The 24,827-nt window shown below is 50.2% G+C and overlaps 2 protein-coding genes across 2 annotated transcripts in view; both read right to left on the bottom strand.

Moving 5' to 3' along the window:
• The window catches only part of LOC144932336 (importin subunit alpha-1-like), a 6,125-nt gene extending 4,145 nt beyond the window's left edge, over positions 1-1,980 (bottom strand). Inside the window, exons 1-3 of the mRNA XM_078856276.1 lie at positions 1,936-1,980; positions 1,404-1,522; positions 3-59 (exon numbers count right to left, since the gene is read on the bottom strand). Of these exons, the coding sequence (XP_078712402.1) occupies positions 3-59; positions 1,404-1,472 (126 nt within the window). The 5' untranslated portion in view covers positions 1,473-1,522; positions 1,936-1,980. The remainder of the gene's footprint in view (positions 1-2; positions 60-1,403; positions 1,523-1,935) is intronic.
• Positions 1,981-10,034: 8,054 nt separating this feature from the next.
• Positions 10,035-24,827, bottom strand: part of LOC144932682 (myosin-10-like) — an 80,091-nt gene continuing 65,298 nt past the window's right edge. Inside the window, 12 exon segments of the mRNA XM_078857007.1 lie at positions 10,035-14,566; positions 16,135-16,158; positions 16,757-16,929; positions 17,835-17,943; positions 18,451-18,659; positions 19,261-19,384; positions 19,951-20,039; positions 20,217-20,345; positions 22,421-22,582; positions 23,662-23,774; positions 23,777-23,870; positions 24,554-24,766. Coding sequence (XP_078713133.1) covers positions 14,383-14,566; positions 16,135-16,158; positions 16,757-16,929; positions 17,835-17,943; positions 18,451-18,659; positions 19,261-19,384; positions 19,951-20,039; positions 20,217-20,345; positions 22,421-22,582; positions 23,662-23,774; positions 23,777-23,870; positions 24,554-24,766 — 1,623 coding nt within the window. The 3' untranslated portion in view covers positions 10,035-14,382.

Genomic DNA, 24,827 nt, shown 5'->3' with positions numbered 1-24,827 from the left:
TCGTCCTTGCGTGCCTTGCGCAGCTCCAGGCACAGGTCCTTGCGATGCTGCCGCAGAGCCTGCTCGCCGCCCCACAAAACGAAAAGCACGCCACGGTTAAGTGTGGGGAGGGAAAAATAAAACCACAGGGGGTAGCAGCGAGACGCCAGCAGCTGCCCACAACACAGAAAACTACGTGTGACGCACTTAGAGCCCACGGTATTTACCGGCAGGGCAAGACGTTGAGATGGCTTCCCCCACAAATTGGTGCCAATAAATTAGTAGTACGTACGAACTCTACGATTCTAATATTAACTAATAAACCCTACACGTAAAGAAAAACTGCATCCCTTGATATTCATCAACGGAACCCAAAAGGAAAGTTTCGGAACGCACGAAGATCTGGATTACTAAAAACAAGATAACTAGCAAGGGAAATACCTACTATGTACCGGGAAATGCAGCATTAGTTAAGAGTAGGCTATTGGATGAGGCTCTGAGGGGCCTATAGGCCGAGGTGGCGTTTTGCCACTTAGAAATTGCGGTGTGCACGGTGGCGACGGTGTGCCATCGTGATCGTGCGAGATGGAGGGATGGGACCCGTTCTAATGCGGGGACCACACAGGATGGGTCACGCATCCATTGATCATGACCGACGTTCAGGGAACTAGTAGTCGACGGAGGAAGAGCGACCGGGGATGAGAATTTGTGATGACGAGATGCGACAGAGAGACGTTGCACGTACGTTGAATTGTTTTGCACCGTACGCGGCCAGACATGCGACATGCGATGGGAGACATGGAGGGCGGTGAGGGCGTGTAATGGACACGTGGGGATGCGAGATGGAGAGACCGCCACGAGGATGTGATGGCGTCGATGTCATCGCGGGTGGTGGCTTTAACATCCCAAACCGGCATTTTAAGCCGCCCTGATGACGTAACCGCTTCTCATCACCAAAGAAAAATCACGCAAATAACATCGCGATGAAATCGAAATCCCACCCGCAAAAGGACACGTGTGCATTTGTTGATTCCAACACTTTTCGCGAGATCGAATCCCACCCCCCCCCCCTATACCGTATTGTTAGTATTCCGTGCCCAAGCCGGTTGTATAACCAGGCCAACAAGGCGTGTGCATGTGGGGGGGGGGGGTCTGGGTGGTCTGGCCGCCCTCACTGCGCCAGAATTCACTTCGTGCGACTGTGGCAGATTTCTCCAACACGGGCGAATTGATGGGACACGAGACAATGCCGCTCTGCGGTCACTCCTACGACCAAAGCGTCTCTCGTTCTCTCCGTGCGAGTGCGCGATACCCCGGGGCGGCATCTCGCCGGCTTTGCCGTCCAGCCCCCTCGTTCGCAGCCCGGCACTCGGACTCGCTGGGGACGGCATCCACCCCCCCACCCCCCACGCCGCCTCACTCACCGCGGCGTCGCGTCCTTTGTTCTTGAACTGCCCGATGCGCTGGGACGAGTTCTCGTTGCTGGAAGCCATGGCGGTGGTGGTGGCGGTCGGAGATGGCGGCGTTAGCGGGAAGCGGGAGACTGCAAATGGACGGGAGCCGCGCTTGGTTAAGTTCGCTCGAGACGAAGAACCTGTCCGAACCCGCACGACTCCCCGCGTTCTCCCGTCTCAAGCCTGAAACCCCGCGATTGTATCCTCTCACTCGCCCTTTAAAATCCGCCTCTATAACACGCCGCGCAGAGAAGCGAACGGCGGGGCCCGGTGCGAACCACGCGGGCTCGGTGGGCCATACAGCACAGCAGAGGGCGCCACGGGTTTTTCCCGAGCCGAGCCGATCGCTTCCCGGACTGGGCTCAGCACATCGTAGGATCACCGGCTCATAGATCCTTTTAACCCCCTCCCCCGCCAACGATTTCAGCAGACGGGAACCCCTTCGAAACCCCTTCTAAACCCCTGCGCCACGGCAACGCGAACCGCCACATCGACCACTCACCTCAACTCTCTGCGGAGAATGCGTCAAGAATGGTCGCCTGCCTCTTTATATAGGGCCGGCGAGGCGCGTGCCCATTGGCTGCGAGGACACGGCGCGCTCACCGATTGGTGGATTTAAAAAAAAACCGCTCCGCCGAGTTGTGGTCTGGTCTCGCTCCGCAAAACGCGACCACTTCTCGCGAGACTTGAGCTCGTCGCCGCCTCCGCACGTGACTTTTAAATTTTAAAAGGCCAACCGACTCCGCTCTCCCCTGCAGCTGGCGACAGCGGGGAGACGGTGGGGGGTAAATAGCCGCGTTTATACAGTGGGGTTTATACAGTGGGGTTTATATAGTGGGTCTATACAGTGGGGTTTATATAGTGGGGTCTATACAGTGGGGTTTATATAGTGGGTCTATACAGTGGCGTTTATATAGTGGGGTTTATACAGTGGGGTTTATATAGTGGGTCTATACAGTGGGGTTTATATAGTGGGGTTTATATAGGGAGAGTGGGGTTTACACGGGGAGAGTGGGGTTTATATAGTGGGGTGTATATAGGGAGAGTGGGGTTTATACAGTGAGAGTGGGGTTTATATATAGAGAGAGTGGGGTTTATATAGTGAGAGTGGGGTTTATACAGTGAGAGTGGGGTTTATACAGTGAGAGTGGGGTTTATACAGTGAGAGTGGGGGTTATACAGAGAGAGTGCGGTTTATATAGAGAGAGTGGGGTTTATATAGTGAGAGTGGGGTTTATATAGAGAGAGTGGGGTTTATATAGTGAGAGTGGGGTTTATATAGTGAGAGTGGGGTTTATATAGAGAGAGTGCGGTTTATATAGAGAGAGTGGGGTTTATATAGTGAGAGTGGGGTTTATATAGTGAGAGTGGGGTTTATACAGAGAGAGTGGGGTTTATATAGTGAGAGTGGGGTTTATATAGTGGGGTTTATATAGTGAGAGTGGGGTTTATATAGTGAGAGTGGGGTTTATATAGAGAGAGTGGGGTTTATATAGTGAGAGTGGGGTTTATATAGAGAGAGTGGGGTTTATATAGAGAGAGTGGGGTTTATATAGTGGGAGTGGGGTTTATACAGAGAGAGTGCGGTTTATATAGAGAGAGTGGGGTTTATATAGAGAGAGTGGGGTTTATATAGAGAGAGTGGGGTTTATATAGAGAGAGTGGGGTTTATATAGTGAGAGTGGGGTTTATATAGAGAGAGTGGGGTGTATATAGTGAGAGTGGGGTTTATATAGTGAGAGTGGGGTGTATATAGAGAGAGTGGGGTTTATATAGTGAGAGTGGGGTTTATATAGAGAGAGTGGGGTTTATATAGTGAGAGTGGGGTTTATACAGTGAGAGTGGGGTTTATACAGTGAGAGTGGGGTTTATATAGTGAGAGTGGGGTTTATACAGTGAGAGTGGGGGTTATACAGAGAGAGTGCGGTTTATATAGAGAGAGTGGGGTTTATATAGTGAGAGTGGGGTTTATATAGAGAGAGTGCGGTTTATATAGAGAGAGTGGGGTTTATATAGTGAGAGTGGGGTTTATACAGAGAGAGTGCGGTTTATATAGAGAGAGTGGGGTTTATATAGTGAGAGTGGGGTTTATACAGAGAGAGTGCGGTTTATATAGAGAGAGTGGGGTTTATATAGTGAGAGTGGGGTTTATATAGAGAGAGTGGGGTTTATATAGAGAGAGTGGGGTTTATATAGAGAGAGTGGGGTTTATATAGTGAGAGTGGGGTTTATATAGTGGGAGTGGGGTTTATATAGAGAGAGTGCGGTTTATATAGAGAGAGTGGGGTTTATATAGTGGGAGTGGGGTTTATATAGAGAGAGTGGGGTTTATATAGAGAGAGTGGGGTTTATATAGTGAGAGTGGGGTTTATATAGTGGGAGTGGGGTTTATATAGAGAGAGTGGGGTTTATATAGTGAGAGTGGGGTTTATATAGTGAGAGTGGGGTTTATATAGTGAGAGTGGGGTTTATATAGTGAGAGTGGGGTTTATATAGAGAGAGTGGGGTTTATATAGTGAGAGTGGGGTTTATACAGAGAGAGTGCGGTTTATATAGAGAGAGTGGGGTTTATATAGTGAGAGTGGGGTTTATATAGTGGGAGTGGGGTTTATATAGAGAGAGTGGGGTTTATATAGTGAGAGTGGGGTTTATATAGTGGGAGTGGGGTTTATACAGAGAGAGTGCGGTTTATATAGAGAGAGTGGGGTTTATATAGTGAGAGTGGGGTTTATATAGAGAGTGGGGTTTATATAGAGAGTGGGGTTTATACAGTGAGAGTGGGGTTTATACAGAGAGAGTGCGGTTTATACAGAGAGAGTGGGGTTTATATAGTGAGAGTGGGGTTTATACAGTGAGAGTGGGGTTTATACAGAGAGAGTGCGGTTTATATAGTGAGAGTGGGGTTTATATAGAGAGAGTGGGGTGTATATAGAGAGAGTGGGGTTTATATAGTGAGAGTGGGGTGTATATAGAGAGAGTGGGGTTTATATAGTGAGAGTGGGGTTTATATAGTGGGAGTGGGGTTTATACAGTGGGAGTGGGGTTTATACAGTGAGAGTGGGGTTTATATAGTGATAGTGGGGTTTATATAGTGAGAGTGGGGTTTATACAGTGAGAGTGAGGTTTATATAGTGAGAGTGGGGTTTATACAGTGAGAGTGGGGTTTATATAGTGGGAGTGGGGTTTATATAGTGGGAGTGGGGTTTATATAGTGAGAGTGGGGTTTATATAGTGGGAGTGGGGTTTATACAGAGAGAGTGGGGTTTATATAGTGAGAGTGGGGTTTATATAGTGAGAGTGGGGTTTATATAGTGGGAGTGGGGTTTATACAGAGAGAGTGGGGTTTATATAGTGAGAGTGGGGTTTATATAGTGAGAGTGGGGTTTATATAGAGAGAGTGGGGTTTTTATAGTGAGAGTGGGGTTTATACAGAGAGAGTGGGGTTTATATAGTGAGAGTGGGGTTAATATAGTGAGAGTGGGGTTTATACAGAGAGAGTGCGGTTTATATAGAGAGAGTGGGGTTTATATAGTGAGAGTGGGGTTTATACAGTGAGAGTGGGGTTTATACAGTGAGAGTGGGGGTTATACAGAGAGAGTGCGGTTTATATAGAGAGAGTGGGGTTTATATAGTGAGAGTGGGGTTTATATAGAGAGAGTGCGGTTTATATAGAGAGAGTGGGGTTTATATAGTGAGAGTGGGGTTTATATAGAGAGAGTGGGGTTTATATAGTGAGAGTGGGGTTTATACAGAGAGAGTGCGGTTTATATAGAGAGAGTGGGGTTTATATAGTGAGAGTGGGGTTTATACAGAGAGAGTGCGGTTTATATAGAGAGAGTGGGGTTTATATAGTGAGAGTGGGGTTTATATAGAGAGAGTGGGGTTTATACAGTGAGAGTGGGGTTTATACAGTGAGAGTGGGGGTTATACAGAGAGAGTGCGGTTTATATAGAGAGAGTGGGGTTTATATAGTGAGAGTGGGGTTTATATAGTGGGAGTGGGGTTTATACAGTGGGAGTGGGGTTTATACAGTGAGAGTGGGGTTTATATAGTGATAGTGGGGTTTATATAGTGAGAGTGGGGTTTATACAGTGAGAGTGAGGTTTATATAGTGAGAGTGGGGTTTATACAGTGAGAGTGGGGTTTATATAGTGGGAGTGGGGTTTATATAGTGGGAGTGGGGTTTATATAGTGAGAGTGGGGTTTATATAGTGGGAGTGGGGTTTATACAGAGAGAGTGGGGTTTATATAGTGAGAGTGGGGTTTATATAGTGAGAGTGGGGTTTATATAGTGGGAGTGGGGTTTATACAGAGAGAGCGGGGTTTATATAGAGAGAGTGGGGTTTTTATAGTGAGAGTGGGGTTTATACAGAGAGAGTGGGGTTTATATAGTGAGAGTGGGGTTAATATAGTGAGAGTGGGGTTTATATAGAGAGAGTGGGGTTTATACAGTGAGAGTGGGGTTTATACAGTGAGAGTGGGGTTTATACAGAGAGAGTGGGGTTTATATAGTGAGAGTGGGGTTTATATAGTGGGAGGGGGGTTTATATAGTGAGAGTGGGGTTTATACAGAGAGAGTGGGGTTTATATAGTGAGAGTGGGGTTTATATAGTGGGAGTGGGGTTTATATAGTGAGAGTGGGGTTTATATAGAGAGAGTGGGGTTTATACAGTGAAAGTGGGGTTTATATAGTGAGAGTGGGGTTTATACAGTGAGTGTGGGGTTTATATAGTGAGAGTGGGGTTTATATAGTGAGAGTGGGGTTTATACAGAGAGAGTGGGGTTTATATAGTGAGAGTGGGGTTTATACAGAGAGAGTGGGGTTTATACAGTGAGAGTGGGGTTTATACAGTGAAAGTGGGGTTTATATAGTGAGAGTGTGGTTTATACAGTGAGAGTGGGGTTTATACAGTGAGAGTGGGGTTTATACAGTGAGAGTGGGGTTTATATAGAGAGTGGGGTTTATACAGAGAGAGTGGGGTTCATTTAGAGAGAGTGGGGTTTATATAGTGGGAGTGGGGTTTATATAGTGAGAGTGGGGTTTATATAGTGAGAGTGGGGTTTATACAGTGAGAGTGGGGTTTATATAGAGAGTGGGGTTTATATAGTGAGAGTGGGGTTTATATTGAGAGAGTGGGGTTTATATAGGGAGAGTGGGGTTTATATAGAGAGAGTGGGGTTTATATAGTGAGAGTGGGGTTTATATAGAGAGTGGGGTTTATATAGTGAGAGTGGGGTTTATATAGTGGGGTTTATATATAGAGAGTGGGGTTTATATAGTGAGAGTGGGGTTTATATAGTGAGAGTGGGGTTTATATAGGGAGTGGGGTTTATACAGAGAGAGTTGGGTTCATTTAGAGAGAGTGGGGTTTATATAGTGGGAGTGGGGTTTATATAGTGAGAGTGGGGTTTATATAGTGAGAGTGGGGTTTATACAGTGAGAGTGGGGTTTATATAGAGAGTGGGGTGTATATAGTGAGAGTGGGGTTTATATGGAGAGAGTGGGGTTTATATAGGGGGAGTGGGGTTTATATAGAGAGAGTGGGGTTTATATAGTGAGAGTGGGGTTTATATAGAGAGTGGGGTTTATATAGTGAGAGTGGGGTTTATATAGTGGGGTTTATATATAGAGAGTGGGGTTTATATAGTGAGAGTGGGGTTTATATAGTGAGAGTGGGGTTTATATAGTGGGGTTCATATATAGAGAGTGGGGTTTATATAGTGAGAGTGGGGTTTATATAGAGAGAGTGGGGTTTATATAGTGAGAGTGGGGTTTATATAGTGAGAGTGGGGTTTATATAGTGGGGTTCATATATAGAGAGTGGGGTTTATATAGTGAGAGTGGGGTTTATATAGTGAGAGTGGGGTTTATATAGTGGGGTTCATATAGAGAGAGTGGGGTTTATAAGGTGTCGTGATATTGAATACGTCACTGGAGTGCGTGCCGCTGGGAGTTTGGTAGACAATGGAATTAGGGGCAGCAGCCCGTTCTACCAGTTGGACCTGTGGGCAAGGCACGGAGCCCTCTGGGGGATCCAGAGGCGTGCGGAGCTGAGGGCGGAGCCTGGCCACGCTGGGGAGGATAAAAGGCGAGCTCCGAATCGCAGTCGGGGCTGCTGCGATCTGGAGTGTAACTCGTCGTGCGGTCGTCGTCGTGATCTTCGCCCTCTTCAAGCTGTGGGTCTGGCAGCATGTCGACTGTCCCGATCTGGGATGTAGTCATCCCCTAAGGCTGTGAAGACCGGAATAAAAGAGAGTACCTCCTTCTAGTGTATGTGAATTAGTACACTACACTCAGGTGGATACAGGGGGAGTGGGGGAGGGGGTTTAACCATTATATTTACACCCTTATTGCCGTCCACTGCCAGTTCAACTATATCGAAGCGATAGCCGCTCGCGTTCACTTAAAATGAGGATGTTGCGTGGCCCATTTCGCTTAAATTCTCCGTGCAATCCTCTTGCGCGTATTGGCGGTTGGAAGCCGCGTAACGCTGCGACCTTGAAGCCCTTGGAAACGTTTTCTTTCCCGCTCTGCGTCGCCGTTAATGATTACAATGAGTTTCACCCGCAGAGCCACGTATGTGCCCACAAACACACGTGCGTGCGATTGGTCCCATTATATTATCATTATTGTAACGACTTGACACAGTTGTCTTAAGACGGTTTCTTTATCGTAGAGACACGTTTACTCGAAGAGGCGGAGGACCCCACTACACAAATTTTTTATTTGCATAGTAAAGTAATTGTATTTTTTCATTTGTTTTCCAGCCAGATAATACGACAAATCGCTAACCTTAAACACCCAGTGCTTCATAAAAATTGAAGGCGGTATAGTACTATTGTAATAGAGCAAGTGCAGAATCACTGAACCGGAATTGAAAGCTTGAAAGCATTTAGCACGGTGGCCCTTGAAAGTGCGGGGCCCGTAGCTACATCTGTAGCTACTTTTGCTACTAGGATAATCCGGTCCTGCCCACAGCGGCTATAATTATCGCGACGATGCAAGAAGTAGCGAGTGGAGGCTCTGCGCAGAGACTGGGTAAGGGAACAGAAAACTAAAATTCCATACTTGGCATTAGGCCTCGGCAAGGTAAGGTAAAAACAACGAGCCTACCTTTACCCTACCGTTTTACCTTACCACAATACAATCACTCTACCCTACCTTTTACCCTTTAGCAGGTAAGGTAAAAGGTAAAAAGCAACGAGCCTACCTTTTACCCTACCTTTTACCTTACCACAATACAATCACTCTACCCTACCTTTTACCCTTTAGCAGGTAAGGTAAAAGGTAAAAAGCAACGAGCCTACCTTTTACCCTTACCCCATACAAATTATCCGATTTACAGGGTAATTACTGGGGTACTACACATGAAAAAGGGTTATAACGGCAAATGCTAGGTAGAGCGCTTCATTCATATAGAATACTCTTGATGATTCCAATTTTACACGCTTGTTGTTGTCGTATCCTCAAATCTTGTAACTCAATTTTAACCCACTTCCCAATGTGGTATCGACTGCAAACTTGGTATACTTATGTCATACTGATGACAAGACTATATTCTGTCATAAAAATATATATATATTTTTAAACATTATTTTTTATATGTTATGGTTCGGCTGATGTCTAGTTGTCCAGGCTCAACTGACATTGGCTGTAATTGTCCACGGTTCCTTACGTTATGGCAAGCTTCTGGGGCCACTTCCTGGAGTCGTGGAGTTCTGCCATTACTAGTACATTTCATAAAAGCGTGTTTAAAAAAAAAGTTTATTAAAATATTACTTATTAAATGGAAGCCACGGATTGCGCCACGGAGCTTTTAGCGGTAAACAAGGTACCGTATTTACCGGGTAATACTTCGCACTACCTTTACACTATCGGGTAATTCTTCCGAGCTACCTTTACCCTACCCTTTACCTTACCCCATGGTATGTCGACACCTTTACCCTTTTACCTGGTAAAAAGGGTACATTACCTTACCTTGCCGAGGCCTACTTGGCATATTGGGGATGGCTAACGTTGGCCGAACGTTGCATGTTTACTGGGAGCTGACATTTTCCACGGCTCAGTTTTAATCAATGTGAACCAAGCCCATGACCGAAGTACATAAATCTGCAGTTTCTCCCACACCTCTTGTCTTGTTAAAGTCTGCTTGTCCGCAGTCACCTGACCCGTGCGAGAAATAGCGATATTGTTCATGAATAAACGTAAGCATTTAAATTCTGCTGTGTCCGATAGTACGTGCCAAAGTTAAATCAAATCCAGCAAACTTGATCTCCTCACGACACTGCTAGCCCATCCCCTATAACCTGAACAGCTCACCCCTGGGCTTAAACATAACCTACCTTGGCTGTGACCATGTATGAAGCAAAGACACGTTTACGAACCAAATAAACCCACGACTTAACCGCGAAGTCGGTGTTGGAGGTCAGGGGTGTGGGCACATCGCTTCAAAATTAGTCCGAGTGTAACTTGTCAGCAGAATTGTAATCCAGATCCCAATTCCGAACTGGCCACCTCTAAGGGTGCACGATATCTGTTTGGATCTCCTACACTTAAGCAGGAACCGACACCGATGAACACAAAAAAAACACGTGTTTTAGGGTACAGCAAGTATAACTTTTATTTTAAAAAAATGTTATGCCATAACTCGAGCAGATGCCACATCGTTTTGTATTTAATGAGACGCTTTCACCGCTCCCCCCGGGGTCTTTTGCTGTGAATGAACACTGCTGTAACGTATAATCGTCATTCATAGATATACTTTGATCCATGTCTCCCTTGAAATATACTTTTCGTCTCAATGGACTTTCACCTGGACACAAATATAGAGCGGGCAATGGCTCTACTGGACCAGGTGAGAGTGGCTTCCCAGAGAGGATGCTCCGTCACTGCTCAAAGCAGTCGAATCACCTCGCCTCGCATGTGGCCAGGGTGTCTAGGGCTGACCAATCACAATTCATCACGCAACAGAAGAGTCCATGGGACCAGACAAGAAGTCGTGTAACAATTCATCCCTCCTCCCCCTCCCCAGCGAAGTCGATCATTTGTCATGAATTTTGGGCAGCGATTTTACTCAAGAATGTAACAATGGTATAATTTGAGATTTTAAATGACATTATCATACACGTATACGATTTGATGCATGAAGCTTGAGTGTAAAGAATAGAATTTTAATTGATAAATTCATGCATCGTTACATTCCCACATACTATTTCACCCCTCGCTACCACCTGTGATGGCAAAACTTAATCGTTATTAATTAACAGCCTAAAAAGACTGAATTTATAAACACCACTCGCGTAAGCAACTCATATATGAAAAAAGTTATCACGTTAATTCACCTTTATTGATCATGTAAAGAAATCGTTACGATTCGTGTTTTGCCACCAAGTTAAGTTCTCCGCCTCATGGACAAACGGGGAAGCGTCGGATTCCCAATTCGAGGAACGGAGCGACGAAACCGACCCAAAAATGAAACACGTTAATCATTTGTCATCCGATCACGATCAAAAGAAACCCAAAAGGAGGCTGCCACCAGAGTCATGACGCATGACATACGACCGTACCATTAATAAAGTCGACTGCGTCACGCGTTCCCAAAGTCCACATTCCCCCCCCCACCTTGTCTAATGCCTACCATGTAGGGAAGGGGCCCATAGACAGAGATTGGTGCCTTGTTTCTACAGTCGTAATGAACCGTGCTGGCTCAGTTCTGGCTCACTTGCGGGCAGCATAGAGAGTGGGGAGCCGCAACGCTTGAACGCGACTTGAGTCCAGCACCTAAAGCTGGGGTGGGACACCTTTTTTCTCACCGAGGGCCAAATAGGATTTTCAAATACCTTTATCGGACTGCACTAAACACACGGCTGGCGTTATCTAATCATAAAAAAAAATAACGTGAAAATAACTCGGGCTGACCTTTTACCGCTTTACTTTCACTGCAACGCATTGATGCCGGGTCGCAGTTTCAAAGTTGGCGTGTGAATAATACGCTTGTAGTGATGGATAAATATCGTTTGGGAGCCATAACGAAGCGGTAGGCCTCATGTGGCCGCAGTCCGTACGCAATGAGGTCGTGGGCCAGATACGGCTCGCGAATCGCAGGTTCCCCATTCCTGCTCTGAAGCCACCGTAATATAAGACCTGGCGTTGGCATGAGCCGACGGACGTTTCGGGGTTCATGAGGCAATGTGTGAAAAAGACTGCTGCGGCCACCCACGATAGCTTTTGGGGCCCGGCAATGTGCATGTGGATGGGTACTCTTAAAACCATGATTGGGTTAAAGGGGCATGGGCCAGGGTTGGGGATGGGGTGAGGGGCAGGCTTTGGGCTACTTTTACTGACTATTTTTCACAACAGCAGTCTTTCACACGACAGCAAATGCCCCCCTCTCCCAACATGAACCTCAAGATTTCAAATCGCTGTGCGGCCTCTGCAGTAACACATGTTTGCCAGGTGGCGGCGAGAGACCCCGTTCTGCCAACCGTTGCACGGTTATTAGTGGGGCCCTTGGAGCAATGTTGCTTGTCCGTAAACCCAATGATAACGTCCATGGTCAGGGCAGAGGCCAGACTTACTAACAAAGCATGTAACGATTCGCCTGCCCACTGTGTCCATGAAACGTGGTAAAAAAAACACAGTAATCAAATTGTGTCATTTATACCGACCCGCTTGTACAGTTTATTGTTCAGTTTTTTAAAATACGTTTGTTGTCTCCGTTCATCTCAATTTCTAACATGTAATTTGCATAACTTGTAAATAATTGATTCTCACACACACACGTGTATTCCGAGCAGAATAATTGATTTTAACAGATGAATGGATACATCTTCACTGTTGCCCAGTGAACATGCAAACCTTGGCCCAACATCAACCAACGTTTGCATGTGTACTGGGTACACGCCTCAATCTGATCCCACACAACAGCTCATGTGCCGCACCTCAGATCACCGAGCCTCCGGATGAAGTTCAGCCGCGAGAGCTGTGTTCACACCAGGGCCACGGACTCACAACAGGTCCACACTGAGAACCGAACTCTCCAGCTCCGAACTGGATCTCGTTTATGCCACTTCAAAAGGAAAATATGGCTCAAAAATAGAAACAAAAGTAGCGCCCCCCCCCCCCCACCATGGATTGGCTGACAAGCGGCCGCAATCCCATTGGTTGAAGCCCTCTTGAATGTCCCTTGTGTTCCTCTCCATTTGCTCGGAGCCGCAGGTCTGAGAATGTAGCGTCCTAGAAGGAACCCCCATTCCCGTCGTGTTCTCAACAAGTGGCCACTGGTGCAGACTACATTCCCTAGTGTAAACACAGCTGATGCATCTAAATTAATAACCATGAGCAAAAGACGTGGAGTTGAACACGATTACACAGATGACAGTGGTAGAGCACTGTAGTCACATTTCCCCTACGCTGTGTGCAAGTTTGCGATCTCTGCAGTTGCATCAAATACGTGGACACGGGAGTACATTAGGCATCACAGTTTTCTCTCAGGAAAGAAAAAAAAAATGTACGAGTACATTTGCAGCAGGATCGACGAAAAGCGAAAGCCACACTGGGAAAGGCTCCGTGGCTGGCTTAGGTCTTTCACTGCCTCCTAAAATACACGACTCCGGAAAAGCACAGCCGCAATAACTTTCCAGGGACGTACGCGGTGGGGGGGGGGTCTAGGATTCAACAACGGAGGAAATGTCTCCAATCCAACGCTCCTCGTCGGCATCAGCACGAGAATCAGGTGCGCAGTAAATCATCGTCTCTCTTAACACAAAGCACGTCCAAAGCAGGTCATCGATATGTCCACACAGGGCCCGAGTTTGAGAAATTGTCACCTGCCCGTCATCACCAATAATCAGAGTGAACACCTTAATCATTTCCTTTGCTGCACGTGCATTGCACGCGTTTACAATGTGGGGCTAAGACAGGCATGCGTCATTCTCTCCCTCGCCCCTCTACGCCCACCTCCGCAAACACCTCCATCAGGTATGAGACACAGGAGTCACACCAAACACAAACACTATCTGGGTCAGACCTCCCACAAATAGTTTGTAGGACTTGCAAATTACAAATGGATTGCCTCTGTGTCGAGATGTTAGCTCCCTCGTCTGGTATACAGATTTTGGGTTCGATCCAGACCCTCACGTCTGTATAGAAACATGCGTTTAAGAGTATTTGGCTGCTATAAATTTCCACATGAATAGCCACTTTCGTTGAGGTATCATTTGTGGCCAGATCGCTTCTGAAAAGAGCCACATAACTCAGTGGGTCTTACCTGGTAAAATAAAAATAATTTAGCTTGGGTGTTTACAGACCGATTTGCAGGGGGCAGGGTGGGCGGGCATTGCACGCTCTGTTCGCCTCACTTCCGCCCTAGTTTATACGGCCTGAGTGCGACCATTAACTTTTGGAAATTTTGGCCTCCTAAAGGACAAATACCGTTTTGTGTATGAATGCGTGGACTCGGATCAGATACAAAGAAGCCTTGAGCTCGCTTTTTCACAGTTGGCTTGCCAGCAAGGCTTCGAGATTACAAAAAGAATATAACATCAACGAAAACGTCAGCTAGACCAAAATGTCAGGCGTATGGTTACGATTACAAGAAGTATAACAAGCTGTAACAGGCATTATATCTAAAGTTCTAAACATACTGCGGCGAACTTGAAATACTGTTGGAATTTCCGTTACAATGAAAAGTGCGGTCGGCACGCCCGCCGACCGGGATCGTAGCATCATCGGCGCAGCGTGCGTTGCTGCTGCTGCTGCTGCTGCTCAGTGGTTGCCTGTAGTTCTGTTTGTTTCAGGTCTAGTCCTATAGTCCAGGTGATACGGAGACCAGCGCCACCCACGGCCCCCCTCCCCCCGCCGCCGCCGGCTCCTCCTTGTGCCGCAGTCCAGGCCCTAAGGCCGAGGTCCCCAGGGGACCATCGCGGTGGTGGAGGCCGCCGACGCAGGCTACTCGCTCGGGCTGGGCTGCGTGTCGTTTAGAGAATCCTTCTCCTTGCTGCTCACCGAGTCGTCGTCCGACAGGTCGCCTTCGAAGGAGGAGTGCTGCACAGTGCGGCGTCCGGTTCGGCTACTGCCGCTAGTGCTGGCGGCGCCGCCGCCGCTGCTGCTGAATGAGAAAGCGCCGCCTCGCCTGGGGTGGGTGGGCGACGGGGCGTGAAAATCACGGTGAGGGGAGGGGTAAGGCTGAAGTTACAGGAGAGCTTCACTGCTGATTTATTCTCATTAGCAGAACATGATACTCGTTAGCACCACTACCACCACCATGAATGTGGGACGCAAAGAGATACAAGCAAAGCCCTAGGCCCCTAGAGGGCAGCAGCGGTGAGTTCAGCATCCTCAATTAAATCAGGTGAGACCCTATTGAGGTTGTGGATTTTTTTTTTATGGGTAGCCGTAGTTCGGCAGAAGCAATTGTTTTCGAGATCGTATAAAATAGGTTGCAGGTAATTTATACAATTTGGGATTTGGGCTGCAACACTGGCTCGCATTGGTCTACGCTTTTATTAATCACGTCCTTTGTTTTGGAAAGCCTCGCAGACTCTCAAGACTTTTTCAGGAGGATCTTGCGTTGCAATATTTGGCCAATTCCTTTTCAAATCGTATTTTTCTCATGGGGGAAAAATTGGCATGACCACACGATACCCGCCACGCATACGAGGGGGTGTGGGCGAGGGGTTATACTCGACTATCTGCATGGATAGCTCCACGAGTGATAGCACAGGGCTATTACCAATTCCATTTCGAAGTTGGCAGCACATTCGGCAATATTTTGCATAATTCACCAGGCGGCTGCCAGGAATAAGCAGTCACCTCCGTGAAAAGCAGCCATGGTGCCGAGCACATTGACTTCTACGCGACCTCGCCTGGTGTGCAGGAGGTTGTGGGTTCGATCCCAACCCCTGTATATTTAGAGTTTGCATGTTCTCCCCGTAGTCGTGTGGATTTTTTCCTCCGGGTCCTCTGGGTTTTTCCTTCCACATTTAGAAACATGCGTTGAGATTATTTGGCTGCTATACATTTCCACATCATAAGCTATTTAGTTGAGCTATCATATGTGGACAGGTCGCTTCTGAAATAGAAGCAAATATCTAAGTGGCTATACCCGTAAAATATAAATTGTTTACTTGGAACTTTTTTAGTGATTTGCTTCACTTTCCTATACTGTGCACTCCTATCGTGTTTTTGGATTGTTTGACTTTCTAACCCACCCTTACTGGCAAAAGAGCTTGATAGCTCATCGGATTATTCAAGTATATATATATATAAAAAAAAAGATTCTGAACTCCAAAGCATCGCGTGGACCAGGCACCTGCCCCAGCGAGAATCATCGACATGCGCAGGATAGATCACCCTTGAAGAGCGTTGTTGTGCGTGCAGAGGGTGACGCAAGAGCTAGCAATAGCGACAGACGTGGCACAGGCGGCCCTGCGTGACACTGCACTGCTGCACACGGTGGGGGGGGTGGGGGGGGTGTGGGGGGAGCGTCACTCAAGTCGTCGGCAACGCTTTGTCATTTCCTCCACATCAGGCCAATCCAGTGCTCGCTGCCAATTGCACTTATTGAGTTCGGTTAACTTGGCAACGGTCGCTTATTGAGCAGCAGCTGCGAATTTGACCGACGACGGACGGCCCTGACGGAGGAAATGGTCAACGAAGGTGCAGACGACAGGAAGCAGGGAACTCAGACCGGAGCCTTACTTGTCAGGTTTGTTAAATCGGGTGCTGTTTCCGGATGAGAAAAAAAAAAAAACACGAGTCAGTCCATCAACAAACAACAACATCACGACCACCGCCGTGCCGTGTACACTCATCGTTCAAACAAATATCGTTACAAAAATATGTCGTGACCACAACGCAAAGCTCGTGAGGTTTTTCTGTTTGGGCCGAGGCGACATGGCACCACGCCGCTGCATTGCTGTGTCACATCGTTGCGGTGTCGCTTTTGCCATTGTGCCGACGTGCCTTGGTGTCGCCATGTCGCCGTGTGGACGCGTCACCGTGTCACCGTGTCACCACGTCACCGCGTCACCGCATCACCGTGTCACCGCGTCACCGCGTCACCGTGTCACCGCGTCACCGTGTCACCGCATCACCGTGTCACTGCATCACCGTGTCACCGCGTCACCACGTCACCGTGTCACCGTGTCACCGCGTCACCGCGTCACCGTGTCACTGCATCACCGTGTCACTGCATCACCGCGTCACCGTGTCACCGCGTCACCGCGTCACCGCGTCACCGTGTCACCGCGTCACCGGCTGCGTTGTTGCGTCGCCATGTACCGGGCGCTGCTGCTGCCGCCGCCGCCGCCGCGCGCCTCACCTGAGCTTGCTCTTGAGGGTGTTCACCTCACGGTTCATGGCCTCCGAGTGCTCCATGGCATCGTCCAGCTCGCGCTGCAGCTTGCGCCGCGCCGCATTGGCGCGCGTAGCCTCCTCCTCCGCCTCCTCGAGCTGCCGCTTGAGCGCCTTCACGCGGGACATCGCCTTCTCCACCTGCCGGTGGGGGGTGAAGCAGTGGGGGGGGGGAGGGGGGTTACGAGGTTGAAGGGCTCTATTAAGATAAACTATCGTTTATTTTACCAGGTAAGGGCTCGCCGAGCCCTTACCTGGTAAAGGGCTCGCTGAGCCCTTACCTGGTAAAGCGACCCGGCCACAAATGATAGCTCTTAACAGAAGTGGCTTATCATTACGTGGACATTTATAGCAGCCAAATCCTCTAAACGCAAGTTGGTTCTAAATGTGGAGGGAAAAACAGGACTACCTGGAGAAAAATCCACACGACCACGGGGAGAACATGCGAATATATAAGAGGTGTCAGGGTTGGGAACGAACCCACGACCTCATGTATACCAGGCGAGGTAGTAAACATCTCGCCACTGTTGATTCACTACACGGAGAGGAGGGAAGGAGGTGCTCTCAAAGCATCTGGATTCCGTGCGATTAAATAAGACTTAGGTTTGAATGGAATCAATGTACACAACACATGCAGTGAATGACGGTGAATTCCCCAGAACGCAGCTGGAAAGCGTTCCTCTGCAGAGGAAGCGAGTGCTGGGTGTGAAAGCTCCGGTAAAACGTGTGGGTGTCCATGGAAGGATAGCGGTGTCCGTTGTATTCCCGACGGCTTTTTAGGAAATTTCAAGTTCCCAATCTGATTAATTGAAGAGGACGCTGACGTCACGAAGACGAACGCTGCTGCAGCTGCTGCAGCACGCACTGCACTTCCTGCATGATTTCTCTCCTCCGCGGTGCGCAGTGGCCACCGCGGTCCCACGTTGCCACGTCGACGACCCAAGTGGCCACCGTAATCCCCCGTCGGCCACCACCCTCACCCCCCAACGCGGCCATCGCATCCTACTTGGGAGCCCTGGCGGGCCCACCAGTCGTGCCGAATGTACCTGCTCCTTGTAGGTGTCTCCGTGGCGACGCTCATCCTCCACTTGTAGCATAACCTCCTTCAGCCGCTTCTCCGAGCGCCGCACCAGCTTGTTGGCTCCTGTTCGCTCCCTGCGACGGCGTTCAAGCGACCGCTTTTGAATTGCAAACATTTCCCTCGCGGCATTCAGTTGGTGCTCGCGGTGTTTTAAATTAAATGACAATAGCAGCCTGGTCGGGCACTGGGACAGCAGTGTCCAGGATAGTTTGAGGACCGTTGATGAGATTTTAAGTAAAAAAAACCTGCAATTTGAATTCGTTTTAATAGTGTATGTGTTGTTTGTCTGTTTCTTGAATCTGTAATTGTTAGTGTCAATGTTAGGCGAGTAAGTTTTGCCCAAGTTGTTGAGCCAGCTGGTTCAACAATGTAATAAACTAAACACATGGACACGCACGCACACGCATGTGAAATGTGTCGTACACAGATACATTCACGGACACATGTATGGACACACAGGAACGACCGGCCCCATCTGTCCATACTTCATTTACCAGCTGTGAGACCATTGGGGGGCAAGGGCAGCGTCTCACCCCGAGGCGCGAAAATGTGAAGCTACGGCAGTGGGTGCAGGCACGTACCGAGCCTCGTGCTCCAGCTGCTCCTCCATGGTGGCCACCTTGGCTTCCAGCGCCGTAACGGCGCTCTTGTATTTGGCCTTGACGGACGTCTCCAGCTCCGCCAGCTTCGCCCGCAGCTCCTTGTTCTGCCGCTCCAGCTGCTGGCGCGCGTTGTCGTTCTTCTGCGCATTGCTGCGCTCCGCCGTCACCTCCGCCGTCAGCTGCTCCGCCTGCTCGCGCACGCATGCACACGCACACACGCTATACACATTCTAGTACTCTTACAGCCCTTCGTTAATTCACTGATGGATGAAGGACTGCCCCACGCCATAGTGCCGTGGGAGTTGTTTGATCAGCGTGGTGAAGTATAGTCAAAGTTAATTAGTGGAGCGGATGGTGGGGGGGATTATGGTTCCATGCGTTAGCCACTGTCCTACCATCAGGTTATATTTGTTTACTTGTTTTGCTGAGTACAGGAACAAAACTACTCCCGTCTCAGACTTTCAGCGTTTTCTCAACGTATTTTGACTGCCGGGCTGCGGTTCACATTGCCCGTGAAGTCTTTTCTGGGGTCCTTAGTTTGCTGCACAAGTGCCCCAACTGTACCATTTCATAAGTTTTGGTGGCCACCTGCTCCGAATCACAAGTATCAAGTGACTCGTCACACCCTCCAGTCATCTGACAACGCGAAGCTGCAGGCAGGATGCTCAGGCGCTTCCATGTGCCGTTTGGACAAAGACGCTTCTCTTCTCTCCATCACCACGAGTGCCACCCTTCCCCATGGCCGTTTCATTTCATTGCGGCTGCGTTGCGAGGCCCAGGCTGACCGACCTGCAGGCTGGCCTTGCGGAAGCGGTCGTTGAGCAGCTCCACGCTGCCCTGTTCTTCCTCCAGCTCCTCCTCGAGCTGCGAGATCCGGGCCTCCAGCCGCCGCTTGTCGTCCAGGAGACCGGACCTGCGGATGGAGGGACACACGCAACCAAAATTGGCCGAATGTCCCGACGGTCAAATCCCCGCTGCTCACGAGTCCTCCGATTTGGCCGACACTTTGCTGGGTAAGGAAACGTCACCGTTATTACTCTAAATCTGCATCCACACCCGATCCATCGGTTGTGCAACCCAAATTGCTCTCGGAATAGCGCAACGTAATCGCCTGCAACTGCTTTGTCCGTATCTTAGTGAGCAGTTGCACAACAAGGAAATTAAAACGGGCTTATTCACGATAGTAAGAGCAAATCAATCTGGATACAATCAAATCCCGTAAATCGCCGAGCAGATCGCTTGATGGCAAGCAGGAGTCTGCACTGCAAGAAAGTGCCCGGACTGCACAACTGCTTGCAATGAACTTGAACGTCCACTCACTTCCTAGTTGCCGACCAAACTCCTGCTATGGAACTGCCTGCACACCCAGGGGATGGGGCGGCCGCAGGGGACCTCTCCGAGTCGGTCGCACGCACACCGTGCCCTACACAGCGGCGGCGGGCTCACTGCTGTATTGTAACCATGGGAATGGCCACTCACTTCCCGGTGGAGTTGTTGGCCAGCTCCTCCGCCAGCTCGTCGCGCTCCTGCTCCACGTGGCGCCGCGCTCGCTCCGCTCCCGACAGCTCCTGCACCGCACACGGCACGGCACGGGGAGGGGTGGCTGAGCACGCTGCGTCCGACACGCAAGGTTCAGACTAGTGAGCCATCCATCGGCAGTCCTGGAAACGCTACACTGCACCGGGGAGACCGTGGCGCTCGCATCCGAGGGATCGCCGAGGTGATAACGGTCCGTGCGCCCTCACCTCTTGCATCGTGATGACCTCCGCCTCCAGGTTCTTCACCTTCTTCTCGTTCTCCTTGCCAGCGCTGAAGGCCTCCTCGCGCGCCGCCCGGGCCTCGTCCAGCTCCCTCTGGAAGTCCTTGAACTGGGCCTGCGCCACGGCCGCAACGACAAGGACAACGGGTGAGACGACAAGGCTTGCCGCGCAGCGAAGGACGACGGTCGCCGAGCCACAATCCCAGCGATAGAACCTGAATAACGTGTGGAGTTTGACCCAGCAGAAAGCTTAGTCCAGGGGTCTGCAACCTTTAAGACATAAAGAGCCACTTGGACCCGTTTCCGAAGGAAAAAATAAACTGGGAGCCGCAAAACCATTGCAACATTTAAAACAAATATAACACTGCATATATTGTTTCTTACCTTATTGCTATATATATAGGATCGTGCAGTCAGCTGTCAATCTGAATAAAAAAATGACTTTTTCACTTAACAATGTAAAATATATTTTTGCAAATTAATAGCTAAATTACCTGGTTAATGGGATTTTTGCTCCTGAACCTCAGTGCACAGTGTCTGCACATCAGGGCTGTAAGACGTCACCTTCATTTTCACACAGGCTTGCAAGCTGTCATCTGTGAGGCGTGATCGATGTTTGTTTTTAATATAGTTCATGTTGGAGAAGACCTGCTCACATACATATGTGGAGCCGAAGATCGACAGGACTCCAAATGCATACTTTTTCATGTTTATATAAGTGTTGGGGATGGCATTCCATGTTTCGAATACAAGTTTGTCCTGTTTGGGAAGGTTTTCAATATCACTTCATTTATGATTCTGAGCCAGAATGGCCTTCTGACGGGCAACATCCTCAAGAGTAGCGGTCAAGCATTTGAACTTGGACACCCATATATCTTTGTCGGCTATATCGGCCAGTTCCATCTCAAGATCAGGTTGACTTACACCTGCAAATGCAGTCATATTCAATAGGGATGGATCGATCGCCAGGGGAGTGACAGGGAAGGATAATGTCGTTTTTTCCTCTCTGAACTCACAGAATCGTTTCCCAAACGAACTTTGCATTGTGGTGATTGCAGACTTGAAATATTCCAAATTTATCGTATCATGACTTTGTTTGAACTCTCTCAAAGAGGGAAAGTGAGACAGTGTACCTCTCTGTAAATCTTTGACAAACACTGTGAACTTGCGCTCGAATGCCAAAACCTCCTCCAGCATGTGCAGGGCTGTGCCTCCTTTCCCCTGAAGGGTTGTATTTAGCGTGTTTAGATGTGCTGTTATGTCTACCATAAAATGTAATTTTTCCAGCCACTCTGGCTGTTCCAGCTCAGCAAAGGTGAGCTCTTTGCTGCCCAGGAAGGTTTTTACTTCTTCCAAACATGTGATAAAGCAACGGCAACGTTATTGCCTGTCACCGGGCGGGCAGTGTGGAGCGGAGCGGCGACCTGTCAGCAGCGGCAACGCCAGAGCAGGTGTCACAGTGCGCCTCCTCCCCTCGCTAGCATCCGCCCCGGAGCCGCGGTCAAGGTTCAAAAGAGCCGCATGCGGCTCCGGAGCCGCAGGTTGCCGACCCCTGGCTTAGTCCAATCCCATCCCATTTCCCACACCTCCGATTAGCATGGTTGGGTACGTACGGTGAGAAAGAAGTTCAACATACATGCATACATAGATCCTACCTTCTCATTTCTCTCTCTCTATATATCTTACATCGCGGCCTCATTGCAAAAGGGACTTTTACCTCAAAGGACTCGCGCCTGGCTGTAAAGTGCACGGTTACTGATGATGGACGCACAGCCATTTTGCGTCTCGCTGCCCAACAATGTGAATAACATTTTCCCTCTTTTCCACGTTAAACCGAAAAAAATAAATCTCCACCACGACTATCGTCAAAATCTCACATCGCCCTGGTTCGTCACGCACCATCGCATTAACACGTGTTACACATCTACGCTCAACTGTGCTGTAACGGTGCTGTATAGGGGCAGCCGTGTCGGTGCGTCCGGGGACTGCACCGTCGCTCTCTGGTCACGGTGTCTACTCGTAGCGCGGCTAGCGGTGCCGGTGCCACGACGCCAGCGAACCAACGACACGTGGGTGGCCGCGCTGGGCATTCCTCCCCTCCCCTCCTGCTGCCACTGCGGGGAACATTGCCCCCAGATCCGGCGGAGAGGCGATCGTGCCCGGCTGCCCACGGTGGCAGGTGTCACCGACCTGCAGCTTGCGCAGCTGCTTGACGGCGTCCTCGCGGCCCTTGTTGGCGCCCTCGTTCTGCGACTCCAGCTCCTTGTAGTCCGCCTCCAGCTTCTTCTTGGCGGCGACAGCCAGGGCGCGCTGCTTGCGCTCATCCTCCAGCTCGGACTCCATCTCGCGCACCTGCGTGGAGCGAACAAGCGAGGTGCGATGCACGATGAGCGAAGAGCGTGCCGCGTACGGCACACGAAGCACGCGGTGTAGAGCACAGCCCGCGCACAACTCACACAGCAGCCCGTGCAGCACTTACGTTGCACACGCATTGCGCACACACACACACATACACAAAGTACACGTGCAATCCACATGGTGCACCCTGTGCATGAACAGTACGCACATTACACACACACAATTAGCATAACACGCGCAATATAGACATAACATGCACGTACAATACATGTGTAGTGACATAGCGCTGACTGTTGTACAGCAGCTGCAACTGCGGTGGACACTTAGCGCACACGCCGTTGAGCATGTACACGGTGTGTGTGTGCCGGCAGGGATGAGGAACTGGGGCAAGGGTCACGGTAGACCTCATGGGGAAGCCCCTGGAATCCTCTGGAGGGTTCGAGAAGGGAGGCGCGGCTAGGGCGGAGCCAAGCCGCGCCGAGGGGAATAAAAGCAGCGCAGAGCGAGAGCTCCGGGCTGCCGGTTCTGGGATTGGACTCGTCTCCTCGTCGCTGTCGTCGTCGCCGCCCTCGTCACTGCCGCCTTCGCCCGATCATTGCGCAGCCGGACAGGAGTTGGCTGTCCTGGTCGACGCCATCGGTGCAACGTGGACAGGGTCGTGTCTGGGACGGGTCGTTCGTCAGCGTGGTCGTGAGAGGGGGCCTGAGTGGTGGCGTGAACTCAACAACAATAAAAGGAGAAGACGGTGCCTCCTGCGACTACCTCGTCTCCGACTGAATGTGTGCGACGCACGCCACCTGCATGCACACACAAGCCTCGAGCGAGAAGGAAGAAGAGACGCACGACACTACACATGTACGATAAACACAACACACAGCACAGCGAAAAGCACAGAGCACGCACGCACACAACCGCACACACTCGTCCCTGCCCCCGCCGCACTACAGCAAGCGGTGCCGCGCCGCGCTTGTTATCCACGGCACCGCGTGCACGACGCTCGACCGCAGCGCGGCGGCGGAGTCGGGCGCCGGAGGACCTGGCTCCGACAACTTCCGCGCGGCCTCGTCGCCCACCTGCTTGACGAGCGAGCGCCGCTTCTCCTCGCCCTGCTCGTCCTTGCCTTGCAGCTCGCGGTCGTACTGCGCCTTCAGCGCCTGCATGTTGACCTCCAGGCGCAGCTTGGCGCGGTGGCCTGCAGCTCGTCCTCCAGCTCCTCCAGCTGCGTGCGCATCTCCGCCACCTGCTGGTCCAGCGCCCGCTTCGACTTCTCCAGCTCGTGGACCTGAGGAACAACACGCACAGCACACGCGGTACGCGCACACACACACACGCGGTGCGAAAGAAGTTCAACATACATAGAAAGCACGCACGCATGCTCAGGCGCGGGGCCGTGAGAAATTTGATACAGCGAAGCGGACGAGGGGACTTATTCGGGGCGGGTGTGCGCACGTGTGAATGTGGATGCAGGTGCGTCTCAGCAAAGGTGATGAAAGGGCCTGGAACGCACAGATACACAGTGGAAAGTCCAAGTGAATTCCTGCTCAGAGGAGCGTGGAGGCAGTGCACAGCTCCAGTGGCGGAAGCTCCACATTCCTATGGCAGGGGTAAATCTAGCCAAAGGACAATCCTCTGCTGGCTTCCCACAGTTGTACTAATTTCATCGAGCCCAGAGGAATTATGGGCTCAGTCAACCCCCGACCAGGATTTGAACTCGCAACCATCCAATTCTGAGCCACGAGGCAGGGTACAAGGGAAGGCAAGAACAACAAAATACCTAATGGGTAAAACCACACACATAACAACATCTGGCATTTGACTGCAGGCGACGATCATCTGTCACAGCCTGGCGCTGTGAGAACGGCACGAATACCAAATGTACCAACGACTTGATTTGCGCTGCGACGGTCACTTGAGTTTCGTACGGCGGGATGTTTGCAACGCGATTTCTCTCCCGGCGAGCCTTACGCTTTTGCCGACGTCGTCCTTGGAGCTCACGAGGTCCTCCATCTCGGCACGCAGCTGCTTGTTGCTCCTCTCCAGCTCCTCCTTGGCCTCCACCGTCTCCTCGAGTGCCCGCGCCAGCGACAGCGCCTTGGTCTCCTTCTCACGGGCCTCCGCCTCGGCGCGGTCGCGCTCCTCCGCGTAGCGCGCCGACACGCTCTTCTCCTCCGCCAGCATCTGCGGTGGGGTGCGGCGGGGCCAGCGCCGTCAGTGTGGGTGGCCGTCGGGGCAAACTAGC

This window comes from Lampetra fluviatilis, chromosome 5 (assembly GCF_964198595.1).
Source record: "Lampetra fluviatilis chromosome 5, kcLamFluv1.1, whole genome shotgun sequence".
Lineage (NCBI taxonomy): Eukaryota > Metazoa > Chordata > Hyperoartia > Petromyzontiformes > Petromyzontidae > Lampetra > Lampetra fluviatilis.
This window is presented reverse-complemented; position numbering and strand designations above follow the sequence as displayed.